Source organism: Gouania willdenowi, chromosome 18, assembly GCF_900634775.1.
Source record: "Gouania willdenowi chromosome 18, fGouWil2.1, whole genome shotgun sequence".
NCBI lineage: Eukaryota > Metazoa > Chordata > Actinopteri > Blenniiformes > Gobiesocidae > Gouania > Gouania willdenowi.
This window is the reverse complement of record NC_041061.1, coordinates 7271904-7288022: the sequence shown is the minus strand read 5'-3', so window position 1 is coordinate 7288022 and position 16119 is coordinate 7271904. Positions and strand designations below refer to the sequence as shown.

Below are 16119 nucleotides of genomic sequence, written 5' to 3'. Positions count from 1 at the left end.
TGTGAGATGTTTTACTTGGTGCTCTTTTAGGAGTACAGCACTTTGTTTTTTTAATGGTCTTTTCATAACAATCATTGTAGTCTTTATGCACTGTATTTTAAATGGTTTTGTAAATCTTTGCTATGGGTGAGTTTCTGCTCCGACTTGACATATTTTCTATCTTTTATGTTGCTGCTCTCCAGGTGTGACGATGGATACCAGCTTTCCTCACAGACGGCCTCTCTGTCCTGTCAGAGAGACGGGTCCTGGTCCAAACACAGCGTCCGGTGCCGGCCGGAGCCCTGCCTGCTTCCCACCCACTCCTCGGACCCCCACCTGGTGATCACAGGGAAGCAGCTGACACCTGTCGGGGGCTCCATCACCCTGTCCTGCCCACCAGGGTTTCACCTGCAGGGGTCGGCGCTGGCAGAGTGTCAGGTAGGAACAGACAGAAATAAAATGGGTTAAAAGGGATCAAAAATGGTGGAAAAGGTGGTGAAATCAGATTTTAAAAACCACAGATATTTGGTTAAAAGTTGAAAATGAGAGAAAAAGTGGTAAAAAGGGTTAAAAGTGTCAATATTGGAACAATTAGTTTACACTGGCAAATAATGGGCATAACAAATCGTGAATGTGGTTAAATTGGCAAAAATAAGAACAAAATGTGGTGTAAAAAGGTTAGAAAAGACAATAATGGGTCAACATAGCGACGAAAAAAATGTACAGAAGAGGTATTGAAATTTGATAGAGAAGTGGCAGAAATGGAAGTAATGTAGCAAAAATGCATTAAAAGGAGCAAAAAATGGCAAGACAATGTGATTAAAATAGGTTAAAATATGGCAAGTTTGGTGTAGTTGCAGAAAAAGGGTAAAAAATAAGCAAAAATGGGTTTAAATTGTTGAAAAAATATTCTTAGTTTCTTGAAGGCATCTGGTCTTAATCCAACTGAACTAGACAGCAACTAGAGGAAAACACAAATGAATGTAGAACTACTCTGTGCAGCAGAAAAGGTTCCTATTCAGCACTGTGATTGGTGGTGTTGGGTGTGTGATGTCATCAGGTGGGCGGTGGCTGGGCTCCAGGTGTCCAATCGGTGTCCTGTGAGATGGTGACGTGTGAGAAACCTCCTCCTGTTCCACACGGCGTGACAGAAGGCGACAGCTACAACTATGGAGACTTTATCGTGTTCTCCTGCCTGCCAGGCTACGACATCAAGGTGCTGCTCATCACCATCAATTCATCAATACCAAGTTACAAACACAAAGTACAGTAGTTATACAATATCACATAAAAAAAAAAATTTCAAAACAAAATTAAACTGAAGAGGAAGTCATTTTCTGACGTGAATAAGACTAAATTTCAAATGAATTTTAATAATTACATTATAAGTTTTTATTTCATTATATAATAAAATAAATCATATATTATATAGTGTGTATATATATATATATATATGCATTCAGACTTTTTTATATATGTTCAAACTTTCATAAATCTATATTGAATTTCCTAAATGGCTTGTCATATATATATATATATATAACTATTTATTTTTATATTTATTTTATACTTTTAATCTTAATTAATTTATCTTATTTATTTGATTAAGTAATTATAGTGTTGTGTTCAAGACCGCACTATCCGAGACCAAGACTTGCCCGAGACCAGAATGCACCGAGACCAAGACAAGACCAAGACTTTCGGGAGCCGAGACCGAGTCAAGACGAAGACAAACCGAGACCAAGACCATAAACATTTTTTTTTCAATTTAAAAAAATAAATAAATAAATAAAATTATGGCAAGGTTCAACAGTTAAATAACATTCTCTCTTTAATTTTAGTTTATTTTAAATACATTTGACGGACAAAAAAAAAGGTGCCTGCAAAAAATTAACTAAAATATTAAAACTACTACTGCTACTGATAAATTCACAATTATTCTACATATTTGAAAACAAGATTTTTATGTTAGCTGAATGTACAGCAAGTGTTTAAAAGCATTTCTGCCAAGAAATAATGATTCTGATTCTGATTCTTTGAGTTGTTCAGGTTTAACAGGTCACAGATTTCACAAGATAATATTTTAGTTTGAAAAAACCTTTACACAGGCCATTTTTATTAATTCACTTAGTTGATATAGTTTAATTTGGTTGCTGTAATATAACTGGATATTCAATTAACAAAGATTTCCAACTGTAACTGTAAAAGTGAAACTTTCTGAAATAAAACTACAAACAAGTTGTCATCAGTGTAAAAAACATAGAGCTACAGGTAGATGTGAAACTAAATAAAACAAACTCAAACCCTGGAACAGTCATGTGACAAATTAATCAATAGTTATTATATATATATATATAATTATTATTATTCTGGATACAGTGGAAACAGAAACTGTAAAAAATAATTATATTTTGAACCTGTTTATATTGTGGGGAACATATTATATACATACATGTAATTGGAGTCTAAAGTCACAAAAAAAACACCACTTTAAAAATATTTAATATTATTTGAGTGCAACTCTGCGGCGATGACGCGCTGGTGACGACATAAACCAAGATGGCGGCGGCCCGGACTACAGCCGACATTATGTAATAAAGCCTTAAAAGACATGGATATAATGAAAAGAGTGGATGGACAGATGCATAAACATGCAGACTTTCACACGGACACACACGGACTTATTAAACACACACGAACTTATTAAACACACACAAACTTATTAAACACACACGGACCTCAGTAAACACGGTAAACGGAACAGGCTTCACCGCTCGGCTGGCACTAGGACCCAGAAGCAGAGTAAGTGCGTCCCCTATCCAGCCTTCACAGGCTGTAATATCACCAGTTTCTAATTTTACCAGTTGTTAGAGCTACTGTCTTTACCAGGGAGATAATATTTATTACTGGTGATTGTTTTCTGGAGTTTTACTGGGATTTTTACCGGTGATTAGTTCATATCTACCTTGCGCTCCACGGTCCAAACTGACACCGTAGCCACACACGTATGAGTGTCACACACGTCACTCAGTCACATTAAGGAAGGTTGTGGTCATTATACGGGGTGGATTAAATAATGAATAAAATATTGTTTTATCCCGTTCTTCTCCGTGTTATTATCACATTATAAAAAAGTTTAAAAATAGCAGGAATTATAAGTAATACATGTTTGAGAGTCTGAGATCATTTTTTTGTTGCTCAGTTTTGTGACAATGAAATAAATCAAATAAATAATTTTAAAAAATCTTCTTTTTTTGAGAAATATCAGCAACCGTAAAAAATATATATTATTAATACTAATAACCTATTAGTATAAATATTCTAATATATAGTTGAGTATATTATCTAATTTTTTCTTTTAGGCCTATTTGTAATTTAATTCTCAGTTTAACTATATTTTGTTATTTTTTATTGAAGTCAGTCTTTTTTTTCATGGTTTTTGGCTTTAAACTGATGTTTCTTCCATTTATTTAATTGTGTTTGAGGGTTTTTAAACATTTAATCATCCAGTCACTGCCAGATGTAACAAATACCTTCAATCAAAGTGAATTCCTGGAGTGTTTCCTGTGTAAACTTCCCTGCAGCACACTTCCTGTAAACCCTTGCTCTCCGCTCAGCCTGCACCCCCCGAGCCAATGGCTCAGAAATCAGATTACACTCAGTCATGTGACTTCTCCTCAGTGCTCCATGCAACAGTGAGCCAACACTGCTGAGTCACTCTTGTCAGGATACGCTGATTCTCGGCACAAGGAAATGTTTTTTTTACCACACGCCGCTGAAAAATCAATGTAGAGTTTTTCAAAATAAGAGTTAGATTGAAGCCCAGATGTGGAGGGCGGTAATGCTTCAAGCACTGAAATGTAAATAAATTAATAAATAAACAGATGGTAGATAAGTTTATTTAATAAATAATAAAGTTAATTAAGGAAATGATTTAAAAACAGTCAGTGTGGCTTTTGTAAAAACCAAATAAACATAAAGATAAACCAGTTTGAAAAAAGATAAACCAGTTTAATTTAACTCACTCACACACACTAAACAACTGTCCAACCATCAGTGCTTATTATTATTATTATTATTATTTTGTTGCAGGGAGACTCAGTGCAGACCTGCCAAGCAGACAGAACATGGAGTGGGACACAACCAGTGTGTGTAGGTAGGTTTGTTATCACACACACACACACGACGTATACATAACAATGTTTACCAATATTTAACTAATGATTAATAGCTTTAAATAACTTTTTCCTTTTTTAACTTAAGTTGTTAGAATTTTTTTTTTTTTATTAATGTATTATTATTATTATTATTATTATTATTATTATTATTATTATAGACATTATTATATTTAGACATGTTGATCCTAAATACCTTGTTTTAGGTATTACCACTCACTCCTTCCCTCTGCTCATTAATACAAAATATAGAGTGGCAATATTTAAATTAATAATATACTCTATCACAATATAAACATTTTATGTTTATTGAGTATTGTATTTTATACCATTATATACATATTATGTATAATTGCTGTCCTTATACTTTTTAACGACATCTGATTTAAAAAGATTTTTATACTGGTTTATGTTGCTGTTAATGTTAATGCTATTTTAACATTGGGTTAATGTTGTTTTCTGTATTATTTGGTGAATCATTTGTATTTTGTGTTTGTATATTTTTCTACTAATTCACTGGTAAAGCACAGTGTTTCCACTAATTAGAGTTTCCTGTTGCAGGGCTTTGGTGTAACACAAATAAATGTTCCTTAAGAGTCTAAAATCTGTCATATTCATCAGTTGAGATGATATTTTTTTCTTCTCTTTAATTAGTTTTAACACATTTTTATTAAATAAAAATTTTAAAAAAAAATTTAAACTTTAAAATGTATTTTTATTTTTATTGTAATCTGTATTATATTTTATTTTGTTGGGACTAGACATTTCAGGTGAAATTGTATTTCCAGGCGACCCTACATGGGGTCATGACCCCAAGGTTGAAAAACCCTGATTTATGTGTTTGGTTTGGTGTGAGCCTGCAGAGAATCACACCTGTTGACTTAGAGGATGTGGTTTTTTTGTCCCCTCTCTAGTATCAGGGCCATCCTGTGGTCCTCCTCCTGCTGTGAAACACGCACAGATCCAAACCACACATGAGAACAACGTCTCCTACGTGTGCAGCACCGGGCTGGAGCTAGTCGGTCCAAACTCTCTCCTCTGTCAGCCCAACGGCTCGTGGACTCATCCTCCTCCTACGTGTGAAGGTACGAGGACTCACGCCTCTGAAAGCCTGGCCCCCAGCCTCACCCACGTCTCTATCCTTCCTCCAGAGGCCCCAGGCTGTGGGAGCCCAGAGCAGATCCTTCACGGGAAAACTGTGGAGCACAGTCTGAACACGGGCCGAGCCGTGGAGTTCCAGTGTGAGCGAGGCTACAGCCTGGTGGGAGACCCTCTGGTGGTCTGCATCGGAGGAAAAACATGGAGCTCGGCGTTCCCCACCTGCCAACGTGAGACACCCACACACATGCATCAAAATATCCTCTTCTTCCTCATGAGATACAAACCAAATGTAGAAAAATGACTCACTAAAGAAGATTAACTTTTAAGCCCCACCATTGCCCCCCAAATAATCCTGACAAATAACACATTTTCAAATTTATTGAACTAACAGCGAACAAGTAACATCATATGTCATAATAAATCAATAATCAAAAACCAAATTAAACTAATCACATGAATAAAAAAACACATGTAGTGCAGTAAAAAATAAAAAAGGTAACGTCATGTTCCATAATGAAAGTAACATATTTCATAACAAATCAAAAACTAAATTAAACTAATCACCTGAATAAAAAAACAAATGTAAAAGGGCAGCAGTCAAAAATACAGGAAGTAATCAAACATTGTTTGTTTTGTTGTTCTGCTCCACTTCTGCTCCACGTCTGATGTTTACATTTTGCTCCTGGTTGCGTATCTAATGCAGTTTAATAACTTAATGCTCTTTCAAGCTTTTCTTTTAGGCTATTCATTATTAATTTATTTATGTGTAGGCTTTTTTTTTTTTTTTAATATTAATGATCTTTATTGTCAAAAAAGAATTTTTTTTTTTGAGAAGATTGGCATTAAATTGAAAAGTTCCTCCTGTTTGTCGCGCCCCACCTGTCATACCTCCATTCCCCGCGCCACAAAAAAATGGCAAAAACAACAAAAATACACAATGGGAGAACAAAAACACACTGGATGACTACAAAATTTAATTAAAAAAAAAAAAAAAAGTAATTCCAAAAACAACAAAAATGAAAGAAAAATATGTAAAACAATTACAAAAAAAACCCATTTTGTTTTTTCCTGTGGTAACGCTCAGATTAGTCATTATTCTAAATACTCATCATCAGCAATAGTTTATTCCTCTGAAACTTCCTCTCACTGCTGGTAAAGGGAAAATATTACCAAACGTTTCCTGCTTGTGCACCACCACAGGTTTCATCATTTTTCACTGAAGTTTAGTCAAAACGAAAGTGAAGAGTTTGAGTGCAATAAAAAGATTGCTGTGCAAACACTGCTGAAAGGACGAGTGTCATAAAGCAGAGCACTGTTTGAGTTAGCTACAATAAAAAAACAGCATCTGCTGCATTTAAAAGATACGGAAGCAGATGAGGGCCAATTTTGGTGGAGAAAATAATTTTGCGCAAATCAAGAATAAAGTCGAAATGTCGAGATTAAAGTTGAAATATAATGTTGTGGATAAAGTCGCAAAGATACAAAACTCAAAATACAATATTGTGATAAAAGTCAAAGGTTTGCTAAAGAAGTCAAATCTACGGAAGCCTACTAGGGCCAATTCACCATATACAACAAAAGTCTCCATCCAAACTGGCCCTAATCTGTTTCCGTAGCTCCTAAAAAGACAGCACTGAATGCTCCACCTCTTCCAAACTTTACTGTTTTTTCCTTCTGAACAGAAGTTTTTGGAAATATCTCTCCAAAGTCCGTAAAGTGATTACAACACCATGTTTATGAGATATAAGAGAAATCATATTTTTGTTATTAAACCCAACTTTGAAGTAGAGTTTAACACATTCATTGATACACACAATCTGCTGTTCGCTGTCATATGGTGAATTGGCCCTCGCTTCCGTAGATTTGACTTTATTAGCAAACCTTTGACTTTTATCATAATATTGTATTTTGAGTTAATTTTCAAAATTCCAACTCATATCTCGTCTTTTCGGCTTTGATCTTGAAATTTTGACTTTGATCTCAAATTTTAAGCTTTGATCTCAAAATTTTGACTTTATTCTCAACATTTCAACATTATTCTTGATTTGCCCAAAACAATTTCCTCCATCGAAATTGGCCCAAGTTTGCTTCTGTAAAAAAGACAATCAGAAAAAATATTTTGCTCTGTAAATCGGGAGAGCTCTACGGCGCCCCTACAGGAGGATGTTAGAGGTCGGTTTAATGTCCATTTAAACCAGGGGTGTCGAACTCATTTTAGTTCAGGGGCCGAATACCGACCAGTTTGATCTCAAGTGGGCCGCAGACTATAGGCAGAAAACCAGTTCTTATTTAAGTGGTAGAAATTTGGTGGAATAAATTAAGAAAAATTGCAGGATTTTAGAAAAATTCAGTAATTTCAACAGTTTGAGATTAAAAATAGCTACAATCATGTGATATAAACATAGAAAAACCGTGAGCCTTGCAAATATTGTGAATTTTTATAGAAATTATTTTTGGAGGCACTAAGATTTCTACAAGTGAACTAGTTGATAATTTACCCAATGATTTATGTTTTCTACGGTATTTTACTTTCTCCTGTGGGCCGGATTAGATGCTCTAAAGGGCTGGATTTAGCCCCCGAAAACACGCCTTTACGTGACAGAAAACCATAGTTTTTTCCTGATGTGCTCCACTTCAGATCAAACCATGGTTATGTGCGGTTATGATTAGTTTTCCTTCTCTATTTTTCCTCACAGCGAAGCCCTGCCCGAGCCCGCCGGGCTGGAAGGAGGATGGGGGCAGGAACAGATCCAGGACGGAGTTTTGGGTGGGGCAGTCAGTGCGTGTTAGCTGCCCCAAAGGGCAGCAGGTGAGGGGCAGCGGGACCATCACCTGCAGGCCCGACCAGAGCTGGAGCCCCATCACCGCTGTGTGTGAACGTACGTACTACATATCCCCCAATGGAAACACTAAGGCTTCTTACTGCTCTATGGTTTTATTGTGGAGGAACAAAAACAATGCATTCAAGTTCATCACTGACTTCCTGTCACATGGTAAATTATAAGTCATTGAACTATTCTCGACAACATCTTTTAACAGAAATATTAAGTTATTTAACTGGCAGTTGGCGGTCAAAACATGTCAGGAGATCAAAGTACATTTCCTGAAAAACAGTTCTCTGAGTAAATAAAACCACAACAAATTATTCAAAAAGAACTTGCTGGAATTATTATGCAGAAGTCACGGAAACATCAAAGCAAGCAGCTGGTGCCTCTGAAAAAGACTGTAAGTTGACAGTCAAAATATGTCAGGAGATCAAAGTACATTTCCTGAAAAGCAGTTGTCTGAATAAATGAAACATTGACATATTATTTTTTAAAAACTTGCTGGAATTATTACACAAAAGTCAAGGACACATCAAAACGATCAGCAGACCCCTCTGAAGAAGACTGGCAGGTGACAGTTGAATTGTGTCATGAGATCAAAGTAAATTTCCTGGGAAAAAGTTGTCTGAATAAATGAAACCTTAACGTATTATTCAAAAAGAAGACAAAAAGAACTTGCGGGATTTATTACGTGTGAGTCAAGGACACAACAAAGCAATTAGCAGTCATCTCTGAAGAAGACTGGCAGTTGACAGTCGAAACATGTCATCAGATCAAAGTAAACTTCTTGAAAAAAAGTTGTCTGAATAAATGAAAGCTTACCATATTATTCAAAAAGAACTTGCGGGAATTATTACGCGGAAGCCAAGGAAGCATTAAAACGCTCAGCAGACGCCTCTGAAGAAGACTGGCAGTTGACAGTCGAAACACGTCAGAAGATCAAATGACATCTCCTGAAAAAAAGTTGTCTGAATTAATGAAACCTTAACATATTATTATGTAATTCGAGTTATTGGCAAAGAACATATGAGCTGTGAGCGCAAAATGGGAAAGTGATAATCTTTCAAAATAAAATTACTGGAACATACACAAAAATTAAACAAAATATAATTTTTAAAACTTTATCTAAATGGTCTGCGATATAATACACGATGTTGGAGTCCCAATATCGACACGATATTTTTAAAATGTTTAAGCCTGAATATAAAAATATTACTAAAGTAAAATAAACCATAAAAATAAGATAAATAATATTAATAAAATAAGATGGTTTGGATTTTTTTAATCTGCCCTCTCGTAAAATGAGATCCTGCGATAATAAAACTTCACGCGATATCTCATGAGGTCTTCAAAAGAAGATATGTTTTGTTCTTTTTTAATATTAATTACTTTTAATATCATTATTTTTGAATTTTTTTTTGTCGTCTTGTGTTTATCTTTAATTTTGTTTATATTTTTGTCGTTATTGTAAGTTTTTCGAGTCACTTTATTTGTTTTTATATCATTATCTACATTTATTTTGGTAGTCGTCTAGTGAGTTTTTGTTTGTTTTTTAATATAATTGTCTTTTTACTTGTTTTTGTCATCTTATGTGTTTTTTCGGAATATTTTAGTATCTTCCATAGAGGGAGATTTGCTTCGTAAACTGAGATATTTAATCTGTTTTTATGAATACCGAAGCATCTTTAGGTCTGAATTCTATAATTTATGGGGACAGAAATGGGGTCTCACAGTTGCACACTGTGCACATGCATGGACGCCATGTGAACAATGGTCTCCCTTCTGTTGTACGTGGTGTCTCTGAGCTTTTATTACTGCATCAAACACGTGTGTGTGTGTGTGCCGCACTAATCACAGGCTCCTATGGCAACCTTTGTGAGGCCTTGCTTTGATGCGACTCAAGCGCACTCGTCTTGATTTCTCGTTGCTATGGCTATTTGTTTGGATTTGCATGCTGTTTGCTCCGCCTCCTCCTTCAGCCTCACATTGAATCAGAGTTTCTGCATGACAATCACCAGTGGTCGTGGTGGGGGGGTGGGACACGTTAGATAGTGGACATGGTCACATTTGTTTTCTGCATCTGTGTCGTCAGATGTTGGTGCATGAGTGTGGGGAAAGGTCAGAATCCTGTTTCACAAAGAAGGATTAACAAATCCTGACTGATATACAGTGGGGGCAAAAAACAAGTATTTGTGCGAGTTGAGAGAGGTCTGTAGTTTACATCATAGATAGATACACTTCAACTGTGACAGACAGAATGTGAAAAGAAAATACAGGAAACCACATTGTATGATTTTTAAAGAATTTATTTGTAAATTATTGGGTAAAATAAGTCTTTGCCACTGACAAACAAGCAAGAATTCCATCTCTCTGTATAAAAGACACCTGTCGACACCTTCAAACAGTCAGACCTCCACCATGGCCAAGACCAGAGAGCTGTCTGAGGACACCAGAGACACAATGGTACACCTAGTTCTGTGACTCTCCCGTAGTTGAAGGACAAAAATCCATATTTTTATGGAAAAAATTGCTGGAGATTAAATGTTTTATCAGATAAAGACATAGTGTAGGCCTCATAGATCAATAAATCAAAGATCAGTTGCTTTGGAAAAAAGATGGAGAGGGTTGAAATTGCCGCTCAAAAGTTTGTTTTGATCTGAACACAATGCATTGACATTGGCTAACATGATATACACTACAAACTCAATGAGTATATACTACAGTGTTTTTCAACCTTCAACCTCAAAACTTTCAGTTGTTGAAAACACCAGAAATGTGTTGGGAAGTCACTTTATCAGAGTTTTTTGGGGGGAAGTAAAAAACACTTCTACGCTTCCGTCTAAGGGACTTCACATCCCACAATTCAATGCACCAAACTTTTCCAACAATGTCAATAAACATGTTTACAGATCAAAACAAACTTTCATGCGTGAATTTCAACCTTCGACATTTTTTTTTTTTTTTTGAGCAAATGATCTTTGATCTATTGATCAATGTGGCCTACACTATGTCTATATTTGAATAAAAAAACTTTATAAATAATTATAGTTATTATAGTTCGTCTCTAGCTGCTTTAGCAAGAATCTTAACCAATGAAAGAGTCCCGTTTCCTCCATGGCATTCCATGGACCAATGAATGACTAGCGTTCAACACCAGAAACACACATAAGAGCTTATCCCATTGTGGATTGTTGATGAAACTACTTTTTTCCCAAAATGATTGGGAATAATTGTAAAAGAATTCCAGACTGTGATGGTGGGATCATATGTGGGGAATTTAGCAGTTACGATGTCAGCGCAGTGAGTAACCGTTGGGTCGTTCCATCTGTGCCGTTGCACAGGGGTGTCCTGTGGCCCCCCCCTTCACGTGGCCAACGGGGTGGTGCGTGGGGCGGTGTTCCAGTTCGGGGACGTGGTGGCGTACTCGTGTTATGGCGGCTACGCCATGGAGGGCGTCGCGAGGAGCAGGTGTCTGGAGAACGGCACGTGGACACCGCCTCCCACGTGCAGAGGTAGACGTTCAGAAAGAGACCGCCCTCCTCCTGCTAACACCCCCACCCCCCCTCGTTCACTGTGGCTTTCATATTTCCCTCCAACATGACATGAAAATGACTCCTTTGATGCTAAAGCTGTTGTCCTTTGATCTTCTTTAATACTTAAACCCTTCCTGTAACCTCTGTGGAACATGTGCCAGCTTTTTTTTGTTCTTATCCACTCTCTCTGTGTGTGAGTGTGTGTGTGTGTGAGTTTGCATGTTTGTTTGTGTGTGTGTGTGTCAGGGTGCACCTCTACATAAACTTTACAATTTAACTCAACGAAACATCTGGTTTCAGGTTTTTTGGGGTTTTTTATTTGTTTGTTTTTTATTACGTAAAGGTGGACAAACAATTACAGTAACGATGGTAAAAGGAGACCAAAAAATAAATGATCACAATAGTCAAAGTATGAAAACTTAAATTTTGAGTTTTTGTTGCCATTGTGTGTGTTTTTGGATTTATAGTGTGTATTTTCATTGTAATTTTGTGCATTTTTGTTGTAGTTTTGTATGATTTTGGAGTAACTGTGTATATTTATTGTAATTTTTTGTGTTTTGATTTCTTTTTGTGTGTTTCTGGAATTATTCTCTGTATCAGATTTACATTTAAGATTTAGATTTAACATTTAGCATTTAGATTAATTATATTTAGATTTGAGATTTAGATTTAACAGTTATATTAAAATGTAATATTTGGATTTTACATTTAGATTTAATATTTAACATTTAGATTTAATATTTAACATTTAGATTTAACATTTAGATTTCACATTTACATTAAATATTTAACATTTAAAAATAAATGTAACGTTTATATTTAAATGTAACATTTTGATTTAGATTTAATAGTTCACATTTAACATTGACACTATATTTTTATGAGAAAAGAAATCACAAATTTCACAAATATTGCTGTAAATCTGGTAAAAAAAAAATAAATATAAAAATTCTCATACAATTTTAAACGTGGTTTGTTGCTAAACGTTGCTGTTTATTTTAGCATGTGCAGCATTACAATAGACGCTCCATACGTCTCTGCATTTAAACAAACTAATCCTCAGCTTTGGTTTTTATGCATGAGGCCCAACCACAAACCTGTGACTAACTTCTTCTTCTGCCATGTGGCCCTGTTGTTATTACATGGAAAAATGTATGTGTGTTTGTGTCCTAATTGTGTGTTTGTGTGTCCCACAGCGGTGTGTTGGCTCCAGTGTCAGAACGGTGGTGTGTGTCAGCGGCCCAACACCTGCTCCTGCCCCGAGGGCTGGATGGGTCGCCTGTGTGAGGACCGTAAGTAGCACTGACATGTGTGTGTAATAGTAATACACAGGAATGTGTGTGTAACGCTGAACAGGTCTTACCAAACAAAGAAGGAACAATGTGAAAGGAAGTCAGTTTCATACTGAGAAACTGTTAGAAATTCTTCCTGATGTGTAGGTTTCTATATGAATTTATAATCCATTTGATTAATACGGAGAACTTTGGAGCCTTAGTTTAGAACATGGGTTCTCAACAGGTGGGTGGAGAACCAAAAGAGGGTCGTGAGACTGTTGTCAGGGGAAAACATTCAGTGTATGTAGTAGTGGTAATGAAATAATTGCTGTGTTTGAAATGTCACACTCCATAATACTACACACTATAAATACAATGAGTATACACTGTCTATTATATACTATAAGTATGATTAGGATGATGAGCGTTCCCAATGAAGTAAACCTCCAAGTTTCCCAAGATGCATTTGGAACCTACGACGACAAAAACCTTGTTCACACTGAGGCTAAATATCGCTGTTAATTCTCCATCTTTGAAAGTTCTGGAAACATTTTAAGTGAGAAAGTGACCAAGTAGAAGATCAACATGTGCTCATTGTTGGATCCATAAAACTCATATATATATATTTCATTCTAATATTTTGGTGATTTTCGGAGACCCTCCATTGTGCTACTAGCAAAACTTCTAGTTAACGTCAAAATAAGAGCCTTATTTACAAAAGTGTTTAAAAACTAATGGAAGACAAGAAGCGATGCTTTTATTTTGAAAAGTGGATGTTTGATTTTTAGCTTGAAGCCAGTCCTAAGATGATTTTATGTTCCGCTTGCAATGCATCATGGGGCGGTTGAGTATGACTAGTGTGCCCACTATGCATACTTAAAAAATGTCCCCATATACAGTAGTATACATCCGGGTATTTCTCACGTACTCAATCTTACCATGTAAACGCTCTACATACTCATTTTGACGTCAGCCTTAGTATGAGTAGTATGGTGGTGTGTGATTTCGAACACAGCCAAAGTAATAAGTGCATTTTATTTTGAAAGAGCTTTCTTTATGCAGAGGAGTTTGATACATTCACAGTTGTCGTCTCTGCCAAAACAATGTAAATAACTTGTGTTATCATGAAAGTATTTAGTATAAAGTATTTTATTATTAAAGGAGGTGATGATGATGTGCTTTGATCACAGCCATCTGCATCCTGCCGTGTCTGAACGGAGGACGCTGCGTGGCTCCTTATCAGTGCGAGTGTCCCACAGGGTGGACGGGCATGCGCTGCCACAGCGGTGAGTTCAGCAGCCAATCACATTACACCAATCATTATAACATCTTTTAACCTTATAATCACACACCCACAAAATCATCTACAGAAAATTCTTCTTCTTTGAATCGAAACTTTTTTTTTTTAATCCCTTTAACAAACTGTGACAAAAGATTGTATATTTATTATTGCCTTATGTTGTTGTTTTTTTGTATCATATTTGATAAATTCTCCGATACAGGCATTACAAAGGAGTTGTAATTTAAAGTCGTCAAAATTATTATAATTGACAAAAACGCATTTGATTCCTTCAGCAAATGTTTTGCTTAATTTTAGTAATTTAATTAATTTTTAATAAGGCTAAAATACAGTTTAAAGTCATTGAGCTCTTCATTTTCTCCACATTGAACAAACATTCCGAGGCAATAATTATTTTTGGTAATAAATCTTACCACGGTTCCCTTGCATACAGTAAACATCTCATGTATAAACTTATAAAGAAAGAGACAAAATCTTGCACAATTGGAAATTCATTTATTCTCCATAAAGGCTTCTGTATAAAATAAAATGTTCGTCAAAATGTACAATTGTTTTTTTTTTAAATAAAAGTCTAATTTGTGTATAATCTTAAGAAAAATAAATATTGTAGCAATATTTTAAGCTACAAATTGTGGCTGTAACAGCAGGATTAAAGCTTTAACAGCAGTTTTCCTCAAAGTTGATGAGCAGCAGCTGTCTGTCTGTCTCCAGCAGAACTAATTAAGCACTCAAAGGCTTGCAACAGCAGCCTGATTTCCATGAAACCTTAAATTACATTAAAAGTTAGTTAGCATTTTACAAATGAGATATCATTTTCACTAAGAAGCAGAATATTTAGATCTTTGAAGGGTGTAAATGGGTTAATATTTGCATGCATCATGACAAACATAATGAATATAAATGTATTTTGTCAGTGTTAAACCTGTACAAAGTAGACATATTTGTAGATTAGAAAGTGGACAACGTTTTAGTGCTAAGATTGTGTCTCTCAGTTTAAAATTGACAGAGATATAGCAGTTAACAGTAAAAGCAAAAAAAAAACTACAACTATTACATTAAAAGTAAAAATGTTAGCATTTTACAAATCTCCTAGCAACGTTATCACTAAGCAGTGAAACATTTTGACTTTTTAATGGTGTAGATCAGTTAAGAATTGGCAGAGTAATAGCAAGTTAAATATGTACGGAAGAATAATGTATTGTGGGAATGCATAGCATCCTGCATCCTCACTAATTACTAATTTCATACTCATAAAAGAAACTAAAGAACTTGTAATCGTTACGTTCACCTGTCAATGACCAACCGGGTGAAGTAAAGGCAAAATAAAATATGTCCAGAGTTAAAGTCAAATAAAAGCATGGGTATTTTTTCAACTGCAATTTTTATTGTTTTTTTTTTCCCCCCTTTCCAAAAATATTGTATCGTAACGTTATCAAGAGCTCATGACGGTCTATTGTCCCGCCCCTAAACGTTACGTATTCCTTTATTGTTGACAAACAGTTTGTTTCCACAGCGGTGTGCGCGTCTCCCTGTCAGAACGGAGGCCGATGCATCCGGCCGAACAGATGCAGCTGCACTTCAGGATGGAGCGGACACGACTGCTCCAGGTTAACACACACACACACACAGGACATCGCACGCACTTCGGTCTCAGAAAATTCTGAATTTTTTTTATTAGAAATTGTTCGTTAATTATTCAATAGACAAACTGTATATTTTTAGTTTGATCTGATGAACTCTTGTTGAGATATGGCCAATTTAGTGAGTGGGGAATGTGTTGATTTTCGTTAATTCCTATTTTCAGCTTCCAATATCTCAGAAACATCTCATAGGAAACAGAAATGTGGTACAGTAGTACAGCTCCACCTACTCTCTCAGAATATATATAAAGATCTGCTGTACATCCTATCTGTGTCTCATAATCATTTATTG

General features: G+C 35.7%; 1 protein-coding gene across 2 annotated transcripts in view; it reads left to right on the top strand.

The window, feature by feature from the left end:
- Nucleotides 1–16119, top strand: part of svep1 (sushi, von Willebrand factor type A, EGF and pentraxin domain containing 1) — a 126305-nt gene that overhangs the window by 109006 nt on the left and 1180 nt on the right. The window contains exons 39-48 of one of the 2 annotated variants that reach the window (XM_028473813.1): nt 183–417; nt 1040–1195; nt 4072–4135; nt 5069–5239; nt 5306–5482; nt 7952–8134; nt 11422–11592; nt 12810–12905; nt 14078–14173; nt 15701–15794. In XM_028473813.1, the coding sequence (XP_028329614.1) occupies nt 183–417; nt 1040–1195; nt 4072–4135; nt 5069–5239; nt 5306–5482; nt 7952–8134; nt 11422–11592; nt 12810–12905; nt 14078–14173; nt 15701–15794 (1443 nt within the window). The remainder of the gene's footprint in view (nt 1–182; nt 418–1039; nt 1196–4071; nt 4136–5068; nt 5240–5305; nt 5483–7951; nt 8135–11421; nt 11593–12809; nt 12906–14077; nt 14174–15700; nt 15795–16119) is intronic. The other variant, XM_028473814.1, reaches the window with a different exon arrangement.